This window comes from Aristolochia californica, unplaced genomic scaffold, assembly GCF_029961685.1.
Source record: "Aristolochia californica isolate CCGP_79_NKW_82.1479 unplaced genomic scaffold, dmAriCali1.0.hap1 SCAF_3, whole genome shotgun sequence".
NCBI lineage: Eukaryota > Viridiplantae > Streptophyta > Magnoliopsida > Piperales > Aristolochiaceae > Aristolochia > Aristolochia californica.
Genome location: NW_027181992.1, coordinates 7,276,741 through 7,290,050, shown reverse-complemented (window position 1 = coordinate 7,290,050; position 13,310 = coordinate 7,276,741). Strand labels below are relative to the sequence as shown.

At 37.6% G+C, this 13,310-nt stretch overlaps 2 protein-coding genes across 3 annotated transcripts; both read left to right on the top strand.

Moving 5' to 3' along the window:
- Positions 1–1,379: 1,379 nt before the first annotated feature.
- Positions 1,380–8,325, top strand: LOC137959727 (uncharacterized). Its single transcript, XM_068807062.1, has 7 exons — positions 1,380–1,621; positions 3,373–3,801; positions 3,912–3,964; positions 4,663–4,700; positions 5,931–6,249; positions 6,420–6,739; positions 7,518–8,325. Exons 1-7 carry the CDS (start codon positions 1,609–1,611, stop codon positions 8,128–8,130), a joined length of 1,785 nt encoding a protein of 594 aa, XP_068663163.1. The 5' UTR covers positions 1,380–1,608; the 3' UTR covers positions 8,131–8,325.
- A 301-nt stretch (positions 8,326–8,626) lies between these two features.
- LOC137958743 (26S proteasome regulatory subunit 7) lies at positions 8,627–13,170 on the top strand. 2 transcript variants are annotated; one of them, XM_068805845.1, is made up of 11 exons: positions 8,627–8,713; positions 8,815–8,978; positions 9,629–9,710; positions 9,837–9,928; positions 10,018–10,095; positions 10,204–10,265; positions 10,358–10,502; positions 11,597–11,815; positions 11,970–12,151; positions 12,341–12,516; positions 12,617–13,170. In XM_068805845.1, exons 2-11 carry the CDS (start codon positions 8,889–8,891, stop codon positions 12,772–12,774), a joined length of 1,284 nt encoding a protein of 427 aa, XP_068661946.1. In that variant the 5' UTR covers positions 8,627–8,713; positions 8,815–8,888; the 3' UTR covers positions 12,775–13,170. The 2 variants fall into 2 exon arrangements, with proteins under 2 accessions (XP_068661946.1, XP_068661945.1); XM_068805844.1 differs by having other exon boundaries at positions 8,649–8,713; positions 8,820–8,978.
- The last annotated feature ends 140 nt before the right edge of the window (positions 13,171–13,310 follow it).

Here is a 13,310-nt window from a genome sequence, read left to right as displayed (position 1 = left end):
TCTTTTTTTCTGTCGCTCCTCAATCGAACAGAGCACCGCAGATTCTGAGCTTTATTGATGGAAACACGAGTCGCAACGGTTGTCTCCAGTTGGGCTCTCAGAGCTGCTACCACCACACCCAAGAGAGGTTTATGGGGACGACCGGCAAAGGAGGCAATGGAGCGGCCGTCCACCACCACCTCGGTCGACGACGTATACAAACAACAGCTACTCTCTTCAACAACTCTACCCTACATTCTGTTGTATTTCACGAATTAAGGTTTGCTGATATCAGTGGCTGTGCAGATAGAAGAAACTAAATGAAGGGAAGAAGGAGAAGGAAAAGAAGACAGAAGAGGTTGAAGACAGAGTCGATTCCGAGTGCAAAAAGCTACTGAGAAGTAACCAGAAAAACAAAGGAGCAGTTTGTGTTGGTTGGAATATTTCATTTTACTAAAACTAAAGAAAGGGCAAGGAAGAGAAAATAGCGAAGAAAGAAATAAGAAATAGGAAGAAACGTGAGAAGAGATTATAAAAATAATCTAATCAAATCCGGTAAAATAATTAAATATAAACTAAAAATAAAATAAAATAAAAGAGATTATAAAAATAATTTCAACCATAATTGGCGGGTCCATTAGGGTCCCATGGGCATACTTGCGACTCCACCAATTCTTTGGTTGTTGAAAACTCGACCTCCTCGAGTATAGCTCTAGGGGTTTGGATAATACCTCAATAAACGGGATCCCAGATTTATTAGAATGCAAACCACAACTCGTTAATGGGGGATTTTTTTTTTTTTCACACATGCACGGCCACTTAAATGGCATCGCGGAAAGGGGGACATAGGAAGAAAAGAATAGAGAGGAATAATAGATTTTTATTTCATCATCAACATTACCTTCAACATGTTGTTATAGCTTATAAATAATTAAAATTAAAATTAAATTAAAATAAAATTTAATTTATTCTCTTTTATGAATTGTGTTAGAATATCCTTCTATTTGATATTAATTATTTTATGTTACTAAAAAAAGGATAAAAAATATGATAAAAAATAAGTCCCTTTAAACTTAGGTGCATCCAATTTTCAATTTAACCATCAACAATAATTTAAAAGTTATTTTATTTTTTATATTCAAATTTATTTATTTATTATTTATTTATAAATTTAATAATAATTTAGAGATAATAACATTATCATTAATAATAAATAATCTCCTTCCCTTCAAATTATAAATATAAGACTATTTTATTATTATTATTATTTTTTACATTTTTTTGGGTTTTCTCCTCGCAGCTGTCACTCGATTGGGAATGTGCCGTCATTTAAAATATCACAACTTGAGGTGTCTAAGCTATCTTCTTTCCTCGCTTCTCTCTAGCGTAATTTATGTCTGTCTTGCTCCAAATATCCTGTTATCCCTCTCGGATTCGTCTACTGTGTGGTTCTCGCTCTCTGCTTCTGCTTCATTTCTTCGTTGCATAACCAGTAAAACCAAACAGAGTACTTTATCTCCATTAACTATAACAACAAAAAACCATATAATTTCTCTTGGGAAAAGACACTGTTCAAATGTTTTGAAGGACCTCTCGCAATCGGGTCTGTTGATGCCTGAATGAGCTCTCATGCATTCTTTAGGTACTTACTACATCCTGCTCTTTTATTTACTAGTCTCTAGTACAAGAAGCCGCGGAGTTTCTGTACAAGGGGTTTATGCGGCTTACGGCTAAGGCCGTCCAAACTTGTTTCTTGAAAAGGCATGATGGGAACTGGGAATTTTTTTTAGTTTCATCCATTCGTCGGAGGGGCCAAACATCTGGTCGTCAGAAGGGCCAAAATTGATTATTTTTTTTATTTTTCTGTGTCACTCCATGTTTTGCATTCATTTTGTTATTACACTTGACATTTTTCTGTTATAGGACGTGTAGCTGCCGCCTGCCGGGATGGTGGTTTAGTAGTGCTGTATTTCTACTTTATTGTCTGAGTAATAAAAGCTATGCAAAATTCTCTTGTGCTTCTAATGGCAAGATACATAAGCGGGTGCGGTGCTTTTGTTCATGTGTAGATACGCTGGAGATTACATTTGATTCGTTAATTTGTTACTACTTTGTTTATTAAACGCTAGACTTTTTGTTGTTTTTAACTCGGTCTATTTTCTTATGTTTGTAGTTGTGGCTTTGCTTGTAAGAGGTAGAGGCTTTGTCAACATATTGACGTAGGATTGCCTTTATGTTGCATCCATGTTTTGAGTTGAAGACAATTTAATGCTTTTGTAATCCGCACTTTCTCTTCTGGTGCTATTTCTGTTCAGTTTTGTAGTATCTTGATGACACAAAATTGTTTCTTTTTGGCTTGAAAGAAACCTCTAGCCAAGATAACAAATTCATAGAGTTCACAAACTCAAGATGGGAAAATTCTTTTGGGAAGATTGAAAGAAGCACATGATTGCCAGTTTTAGCTCTCGTCCTGCCGATTTTTCTTGGTCAACAAAATGAAATTCCAATTGGTCTTTGTTTGGAGAAAGTTCCCTTTCTGTTAACATCAGATTGAACTTTTGTTCATGGCTAGTCTTCATGCATTTTTCTTGTTCTGACTTATCTCCCAGATTATGTCGATGTCAGACTATGCTGAGTGTGGTCAAATAGAATTCGTATGACGGAATCTTGTGATTTTTATATCTGTTTATTTCATTAGAACAAGAAATGTTCCTTCACCATATGTGTCTCACTGTGCATTTTGTCATTGTTATTTTAAATTAGTCATTGCGTGATTTTAACATACATTTTATTTTTATTTTTAACACAGTAAGAAAGATCTGTATGTGCTATTAACATTGTAAACTCATATATCTGAAGGATTCAAGCTCTTTATTATAGATTTACTCCATGGAATTATGGAATCCTATGAAGCCTCCCCTGAATGGGCTGCCTTTTGGGTTTTGGGTGTTGTTCTAGGACTCTGACATCTTTTGGATATTTGCCTAATGCTGAACAGGCCATGCTAAAGCATTCACTAGTTGACAGTGTTAGCTGTTCTCTTCAGGATGTTTGGATTTGTAGCTTAAGAATTGCCTCATACTCGTAATGAAATCATACACTTTGGTAACATTTCTCTGGCCCTACTGTGACCTGTCCATGGTGTGCTCCTAATAGGTCTATGTTGCTGGTGCGATACACATATGATGTTGTCGGTTTCCTTCAGACTATGAGCAGTTTCTAAGATTGTATTATGTTCAAATGGGTATTTGTTTTAGTAATCCGTTCACCTGAAATGTTCCCAATCACTCCAGAACTGAAAGTCATAGATGATTTCTCTATACCTCAGGTTCCAGTTTCCTTGTTTCTCTATCCTACTTCAGATTGTTAAGTTAACAAATATGCATTTTACAGATATTGCTACATCAGGATCATGTTTACAGAGTCATCTTTGCCAGTCAAGGATTTATCATCCATGTCCATTTCGTGGTAACACTGCAGATATATGTCTGTTTGGAAAAGGAAAAAGATCATGCATTGCATGGAAAGTGTACTTTCAAACCCCCAGAAAACCAAATTTCAACCACTGGCAACTCGATTTGAAGAATTCTCTCCATGTGATGGCAATTGCTACTTTTGAAACAAAGGTTGTGTCATATGGCAAGGATGGGCCTGCCCAAGGTTATTCTTTGGAATTGGATACTAATTTAAATTCTCAAGTAGTTCAGACGTGGAATGATGATTCTGATGAGTTGGATGAAAGGGAAAGACTGAGACGGCAGAGGATTTCTAAAGCAATTAAGGGGAATGTCCCCTGGAACAAAGGCAGGAAACATAGTGCAGGTAAGATGACTGCGTTATCTGTCTTTGCACCATTGCTATTTCTCTAAAACTGCCTTTCATATATTCTTTTTTTTTTTTTGCACACATTGGTGAATTCTATTTTAATTCAGAAACTCTTCAACGGATCCGAGAGAGGACAAGATTGGCAATGCAGAATCCCAAGGTGATGTCATGTAAGAATAGTTTTACTAAGATGGTTAAAAATGATCCATGATTTCACCCAATATGATAGTGACACCTTACTTTCATATTATATATTGGTACTTGGGTAACATGATAACATTTTCTTTTACTGCAATAATTGAGCCCTCTGAAGTTGAAATGTATTCTCATGGCTCAGTGGCTGCTAAACCCACTGTGAAAATCCAGTTTTAAATATCAACTGTGTGGATAACTCTGCCTGTAAAAAAGTTTAAGGTGGACACCAATTGGATCATCCCCCACCCAATCAACTCTTTGTGCATCTAGAGAGCGAGAGAGAGGGAGGGAGGTGAAAGGTCAATGTGTTGAATCTCACCTTTCTGGTTGGTATCTGTTGGATTTACTACTTGGTATTTGACCTGAGTTAATACACCAGCATTTAGTGTTTCATGGTGGGGCCTCATCAGTGGTTCCATTCATTGCACAGCTGCTGATGCTTCTCTGCCAATAGTCTTGGACTTTAATCAAGAGGACTTTATTATGGACTTATTTTTAGATTGGTCAAACCCCTTTTTCTCTCCTAGATATGTATTTTCTTACATTCCCCTCCTTGCAACAGTCTTTTTACATTGGAGCACTACGTGTTGCTTTGAAGGAAAATTTCTTTTGTCCCCTGTGGGAAGCAGTTGAGTTCTTTCTGATATTGAAATGAATATGCAGGTCAAAATGAAGCTAGTGAACTTGGGACATGCTCAAAGGTAGCTAGTTGCTTTCTCTTTATTTTCCTTCTAATGTATATATATATATATATATATATATATATATATGAGAGAGAGAGAGAGAGAGAGAGAGAGAGAGAGAGAGAGAGAGAGTCCCATTTTATCCTTTTACTTTTGGTGAGCCATGTCTGATTTGTTTTCTGTGATTGGAGAAGTTCAATATGCCTTTTCCATTTTTTTCTAATGCATAAGTAGGATTATATAAGTGGTCTGTTCTAGGTTCATCCATTTAATTGTAGTTGAAGTATGTTTCGATTGCCAGGAAATGATCCATGGGTTAAAAACTGATAATTGGATGGATAGGTTTCAATTGAGTGTCCCCAAGCTAAAAGGCTTCAGGTTTATGAAACACTAAATTATGCTATCTTATTGTAATATAGGTGAAACTAAGCTTAGTCAGATAAGATCAGAGTTGTAATTTTTCATGTGCTTAACTGTGAGTGTAGTACGCATTTGTCTAATAATAACATTGTTATGTTCCAAAAAGAAATATCAAGAATAATATAACAATGATGACAACAGCACTACTAAAGGAGGAAGAAACGTAGCAGTTGTGGTGGGAACTGTGTTATGGTCCTGGGTTAAGTACCTATGTCTTCCGCTCCTAACAGGCCGGTCTTTTGGGTAGTATTGGCTAGGTGTTTAACATTTGGTATCAGAGCAGGCGCTACATCCCGACTTCGAGTCCCCGCATGCGCAGGTGGACCGCACGCCTCTGGCGGGGCTCCGTAAGGGAGTATGGGCTCCTGACCCGATCCCCGTTGCTGTGTTAAGGCCGTTGTGGTCGTCGGCTCGAGAGGGTGGGGTGTACTGTTATGGTCCTGGGTTAAGTACCTATGTCTTCCGCTCCTAACAGGCCGGTCTTTTGGGTAGTATTGGCTAGGTGCTTAACAAACTGACACACATACTATTTGTCATTAGTACTAACTTATTATTATTCTAATTCAACTCCAACATTAGGCTCATACTGATTAAATAATCAAATTTTATGCAGCGAGTTAAAAGCTTTGTGCATATTAGTTCTCTGTTACTTTTCATGTTGTTGTTGTTGTTTTAATTCATACATGATCAAGTTCATGAAATTTTTTATTTTTTAACTCACCAAGCTCTCATACGAACATCTTAAACCCATGAGTTTCTTATCTCAGGCTTAAATTATCAGCAAGTCCGACAAAATTTTCTTTTTGCTCCTTTTGCATATTCTTTCAGTGAAGAGACAAGGATAAAAATTGGTGTTGGAGTTCGAATGGGTTGGCAAAGACATCGTGAAAAGTTGATGGTGCAACAGACCTGCTGCCTCAAGTGGCAGAACTTGATTGCAGAAGCATCTAGAAAGGGCTATCCAGATGCTGATGAGTTGCAATGGGATTCTTATGAAATTTTGGATGCACAGCTGAAAGAGGAGTGGTTGAAAAGCGTTGAGATGAGGAAATCAATGTCAAGGTCAAAGGGCAGCAAACGGGCCCCAAAACATCCTGAGCACCGGAAGAAGATTTCTCAGGCCATTTCAGCCAAATGGGGAGATCCTGTGAGACTATATTTTAACACCTTACGGATGTCTATTTTCATGTTAGACATGAAACTTTGCAACCCAATTTGTTGAATATGTAGTGGTCTCACTGCCAGTCAGCAACTTGGGCAAAGCTTAAAGATGTCTCTCTCTGTCAATTCTGTTTGTTAATTTTTCTTTTTTATTAGGAATATCGAAACCGGGTTTGTGCTGCATTGGCCAAATATCATGGCACACATGTTGGGGCAGAAAGGAAACCAAGGAGAAAGACAAGTGCTGAGCCATCCACGGTGAGAAGAAGTCCTGCAAAGAAGAGGACTACAGAATCATATTACAGCAGCGTGATGTTAGGAAAAAATCTTGACAAAGTAGGATCCAAGCCGAAGAAAAATAATCCTCCATCTTACAAAGATCCACTTTCAAGTTCCAAGCTGGAGATGATTAAGAAAATTCGAACAGAAAGGGTAACCATGGAAACCAAAAAAATGGAAGCCATGGAACGGGCAAGGTACTGCTTTCCTTATTATCTATCATTTATTCATTGCTTTGCTTTGGTACATCGATCTTCTTGATGCTGTTTTTCACTAGTACAGAAAGCAAGAAAGAATGTTTGAGTAGCTTTTCTGCACCATGTATGAACTACCCAGCCCTGGAACGGTCCCGACACTAGAAATGTTCAAAAGATTGTTTGGCTGGCAATATAGAACAAGAGAAAAATAAAAGAAGGAAGATCTGTAGAAAGCAGCCAGTGTAACACTTTTGGATTGTCTTGCTTTCGGTAGTCATAGACATACTGCATGTAAATTGGAGTTGTCTATACAAGTGCATATAGATAACTGCACCACATGCCTTCATGCAGCCCCATACTTCTTACTTTCTGGAGCACTAATTCCGTATTCACTAAATACGTTTAGGGTCTGTTTGGAACCCATAGAAAAGAAAAGAAAAGAATGAGAATTTGACCATTATTATTCCCAAAAATAGTTAGTGAAAAGGAGAATTTGATCATTATGTCATTTTCACTAACTATTTTAGGGAATAATATTGGTCAAATTCTCATTTTCTTTTATTTTCTAGGGGTTCCAAACAGACCCTTAGTAGTCTCACTAAGTTTAGATTTCTTTGTTGCTTCAGAAGTAAAAGTTCAATATTAAGTGAGGGACTAAAAAAAAGAAAGGATGTGCGCCCTTGAAAACCATACTGCTCACTTCTTTAAGAAGTATTTTTTGCTATATCCACTGTCTGCTCTTGACTCATAAAAAACTGTCTAATATTTTTATTATCAGGCTACTCATAGCTGAAGCTGAGAAAGCTGCTAAAGCCCTTGAACCAGCTGCGTTGACTAGCTCATTTGCCCGAGCCTCCCTGATAGAAACAAGGAGGCTTATTGCTGAGGCAACTCAATCACTCAAAACAATAGAAACTGGAGAGTTAATGTCATCCGAGAGTGGCAACAACAATTCTTCATGTTTTGAATCAAATGGAGAAGTCATAGACAATGTCAGGGTGGATCCAGCATCTGTGAGAAATGATATGATCTCAGACAAAAGAGAAGTAAATGGAACCCATGTTCTCTCATCAAAGAACACTAACCATGTAGATCTGAATTTTGGTAAACTAATTCTTCAGAACGTAGTTAATGGAAGCGAGCAATTGGCAGCAGACCTGAGAGTTGAAGAAATGGAAGCGGACGGAATCCCTTGTCAGGGTTCACATTTGGCTCCTGCTGAAAATACAACAGAAGGTTTTCAGGAACCTGAAGGAGCTGAAAAACAGGACAAACCCCCACATGAGTACGAAAGAGGAGCTTCAAACTCGGCAAAAGAAGGAACTCCAACTGCTACGACGACCAAAAAGAAGTGGGTTTGTGGAAGACTAGTTGAAGTGGTGGAAGAATAGACAATTTGCAGTAAATTTGCAGAAGCTACTGCTGGCTGGAGCAGAACTTGTGAGGCATCATCAACAGTTTGTGCAGCTTACAACAAATTTTGGGGCTTGCTGCATCTGTAAATGTAGAATATTGAAGCTAATATAATTGATAAAACGTTATTGAATAATTATATTATCAAAATAAAATAATATGTTCCTCCTTCCTCCCCTGCCCTTTCTTCTGAGTCGATTCTTGCTTCATATCTGCGAAATAATTCATGAAAAAAACATCTGTTTGAAACTTTAGAAAAGAAAAAGAAAAGAAAATAAGAATTTGACTGGTCAAATTCTTATTTATTTATTTTTTTCTCCGGGTTCCTAACAGGCCCAAATAGAAGTTGGGTCGGGTTTTCGGGTAGGTTCGGGTCCGTTACTGACCGGGCCCATACATCTGGGCCTCGGTTCTTTCCACCGATCGCCGCTCTACTCTTAAACATTTCATTACCTATAAATACGCAAGTTGATACTTTCACCAGGGTTGGCATTTCTTCTCCATACGTATTCTTTCCATCACATCTTCAGAGCTTTAGCTTGTGGAAGACAGGTGAAACAGGTGATGTGCGAAAAATCTATTTTCCTTTGCTTCTTTATTTTTCGTTCTGAGGTTATTTTCTGACTGGTCTATTTGTTATTTCTCTGGTTTGGTCAATTTAGTTTAGGCCGTTGCTCAAGTTCAAATCGAAGATCTTACTATCAACTGCGCGAGGAGCTTCTGTCAGACCTCGCACATGGCGCCGGCGGCGGAGCTCGAGGAAAATCTCAATGAAAAGAATCCCCGACCATTGGACGAAGATGATATTGCGTTGCTTAAAACCTATGTATGTTTCCAAATATATCTGTTCTTTTCTTTTTTTGTCTTCCATTGAATTTCAGTGTACTTCGTGTAGGTTGGACTTATTGTTGATGTTGAAAAAGCTAAAATTTGGATCTTTGGGTTCATTTCAGATCGAATTAGGTTTAGGTTATTTCTATATTTAATTGGGGGGAGGATTGTGTTTCAAGGAAAGTTCGGCCAGGGTTTAAATAGTTGATGTTACCATCTTTCGTTCTTGTTTCAACTCTTAGGTAAATATATTTATGGATTTTATGCGTTAAGATTGTCTATTGGTACGGGTAGGATTTTCCTGAAGCGTTTGGAATGAGGACATATTTTTACTTGGTCCGAGATACCTGTAGCTACGAGAACGAGTACAAATTTTCTCCGGAAAAATGCACACTAGTTTCAAGTTACTTTGATCATTATTAATAGGCCTGGTTTAACTTTTCATTGCATTTTTCAATGGTAATGGTCTCTTAAGTGCCAATGGATATTGACCTAAAATTTTCACTGCATTGTCTGGAACTACTAAAAAGGTAGGAGCTATAATTGTTTTAGAATAACAGTTGCTTGTTCCAGCTTTTTCTTTGTTTTAAGCACTTGACAATTTCAGGTTTTTCATCTTTTGACGGCTTGAAATACTGATTACAGGGTTTGGGTCCTTATTCCACCAGCATTAAGAAGGTAGAGAAGGAAATTAAAGAGCTAGCCAAGAAGGTTAATGACCTGTGTGGTATGTTGGTTGGTTTATAAGTTCCAAGTGTGGAGTGTCTGGATTGCTTCTTTTGAATTTTGTTGATCCACAGGCTCATTTGCTGTCTTTTGTTTTGTTTTCTTTTATTGTTAATTTTAAAAACAGGTATCAAAGAGTCAGACACTGGTTTAGCTGCGCCCAGCCAGTGGGATCTTGTTTCCGACAAGCAAATGATGCAAGAAGAGCAACCACTTCAGGTTTTTCTTGTAGAGATCACATTTTCATGAAGTTCTGGATTGAGTTTTATGATCTTCGGTGAAAAACAGTCTTCTGTTGTTGTTTGTAGGTTGCAAGATGCACGAAGATCATCAATCAGAACTCTGAAGATGCAAAATATGTAATTAACGTTAAACAGATTGCCAAGGTATATTTTTCATTTAAATTCTTTAGATAGTGATTGGAGGATTCTAATCATTTGCCTTTATTAGGAGAGCTATTTTATGAATTTTTCTGTATGTTGTTGGAGCAACAGTTTGTTGTCGGATTGGGGGATAAGGTGTCTCCTACCGATATTGAAGAAGGCATGCGTGTGGGGTAAGTTCTATTATTTACTTGTGGGAATAATGAACCTGGAGGCTAAGTAAAGCTGCAGTCTAATGGATGATTCTCTTTCTTTTCTGGAGCAGAGTTGATCGCAACAAATATCAAATTCAGATTCCATTGCCTCCAAAGATTGATCCTAGCGTTACCATGATGACAGTGGAAGAAAAACCAGATGTTACATACAATGATGTGGGTGGATGCAAGGAACAAATTGAAAAGATGCGAGAAGTATGTGTTAGCAGTTCTGAAAATATATACTACATAATGTTATCCATTAATAGTTTGTACATATTGTGATAGTTGTTATCCGTTAAATGTTTGTCTGTATTGCGATAACTTCTTAGATGGAGACTGATTTTTAATCTAGTTTGTTGGATGTCAGTTTTTTTATTCTATGCTGCACTGATATGTGCATAACTATATGTAATAATTTATCTGTTTATTTATATTAGGCATTGAATGTGTTTTTCTAGCTTCTTAGGTTAAAACAGTTTTCAACAGGAATTTATTAGATTGTCATTGCTTCTTTTCTTCAGTATGGACCTGTGCTTCATAATTGATTAGATGTGATATTCTGATATTTAATGTCTTTAATGAGGGCTTATGTTCTTGATATTATGCATTTAATGTGTATGCATATTGCTCAGGGTGGAGGCAGGGTACATATATCTAGGGCTTCTTGCTCAGAAATCGTACTTGATTTTGTTGAGTAGTTACTTTGTAAGTTTGTAGTAATTGTTTCTTTCTAACTGGAAAGGGTAAAACATGGGTATATAATGTGTCTGCATCATAAATGCTGTTGGGATTAGATGAAATTTTGGTTACTCCAGTTTTTTTTATTGATTTCTGTGTCTTCATAAAAGGACCTCAAAATTTGACTATTTACTGTCTGTTATCTAGTTTTTCTTTTAGGACAATTTATATGGGATTTGAGTCTGTTGAGTTTACCCTCCACTTGGATATATGTATGCTGCCATATTTCTTAATAAATGGAAGTCTCATTTAGATCTTTATAACAATTACTGTTTCATTCTTGTAGAGGGAATAATGTGCTACAACTTGGATTTAGGAAATTTAGTGCATTGTGCTGCACTTCATCCAGATGAGATGAAATTACCACTTTTTTATTCCTGTTGACACACTTGAAACACATGCCTCAGAGAGTGATATCCATGAATATTGCAGTTTAAATCACATTGGTAGCTTTATGTTTCACATATCAACACTGACATTGTCTGTTTTGAATTGGCAAGTCTGGAGATTGTTTTGCTCAGAAGCTTGCAGATTCCTGATGCAGTTTCTATTTTATGTTTTCTCTTAAGGTTGTTGAGCTCCCTATGCTGCACCCAGAGAAGTTTGTTAAGCTTGGGATTGATCCTCCAAAGGGAGTTCTATGCTATGGGCCTCCTGGAACTGGGAAAACTCTCCTAGCCAGAGCTGTAGCCAATAGAACGGATGCCTGTTTTATCCGTGTCATTGGAAGTGAGCTCGTCCAAAAATATGTGGGGGAAGGGGCTAGAATGGTGCGAGAGCTTTTTCAGGTAGAACTTACTGCCACAATTCAACACCAAAATTCATTATTCTGTTTTGAAATGTCATCTTTAGAGTTCTTATTGAACTGAAAAAGAACTGTAGTTGCATTACCAGCCATCATAAAGCAGCCAGTTATAGTGTAAGTCTGTTTGTTCCCATCAGATGGCTCGTTCAAAGAAGGCATGCATTGTCTTTTTTGATGAAGTGGACGCAATAGGTGGTGCTCGTTTTGATGATGGTGTAGGTGGAGACAATGAAGTGCAAAGGACGATGCTTGAAATTGTTAATCAACTTGATGGTTTTGATGCTCGTGGTAACATCAAGGTGCTAATGGCTACAAACAGGTTTGAACTACCTTGACCATTAAATCTTTTGTGTCACTTCAGTCATGGGAAAGTTAATATTGTTTTCTGGATCTGTTTTTTTCTTTTTCCAGTAAATCCATCCGTGGCCTTTCTTGCAGTACACATTTGATTTTTTTCTCTCGTGTTTCAGTAGCATTTCTGATTTTACTTTCACTGTTTGTCTTTAAGGCCTGATACACTTGATCCAGCATTGTTACGTCCTGGACGGTTAGATCGTAAGGTTGAGTTTGGTCTTCCAGACTTGGAAAGCCGGACACAGATATTCAAGATTCACACAAGAACAATGAACTGTGAGAGAGACATCCGGTTTGAGCTTCTGGCTCGTCTCTGCCCTAATTCTACTGGTAGGCAACAGCCATCCTAGTGTAATTTCTCGGTTATGGTCTTCCCATGTGTTTGTTAAGCAATAATGCAAAGACTAATGTACTTTGCTTGATTGTTTAGGGGCCGACATCAGGAGTGTGTGCACTGAGGCAGGCATGTTTGCAATTCGGGCACGAAGGAAGACAGTGACTGAGAAAGACTTCCTGGATGCAGTCAACAAGGTTATTAAGGGTTACCAGAAGTTCAGCGCAACCCCAAAGTACATGGTGTACAATTGAGCCTTCCAGCTTGCTGCTCTCTGCTCTCTAGGTAAGGGTATAGCAGCTTCCAATGGCTTGCATTTTACAGTTATATTTATGGTAGAAGAGATTTAAAGTGGAAGACTTTTTCTTGGTCTATTTTTTCAAGTCGATATTTGAAAGGGTGGTGAGAGAGGATGATTGTAACACTAGTATTTGCATGGCAAGCTTGGAATCCTGTTTTTACATCAAAAGGTGCCTGCCTGCAACAAAACACGACAAATCCTAACTCAGATTTATGAAATGCTTAATACATAGAACCATCTTGTGTAGGTGAATTGATAAGATTACGGTTCCTTGCCTGCTCTCTCAACAAACTTCTGTTGAGATGAAGATGTAATAGCAACCAATCTTTAATAGGATGTCAACAAGAAATTATCGCATGTGTTCCTTTCAGTTAAGACTTATACTCACCAAGGTATTTAGAGGTTTCTAAGGGGTGTTTTACATTAGTAACTACCAAATCCAACAACTATCTGCAGACAAGATGTACGGTAAATTGGGGAATTCGAAAA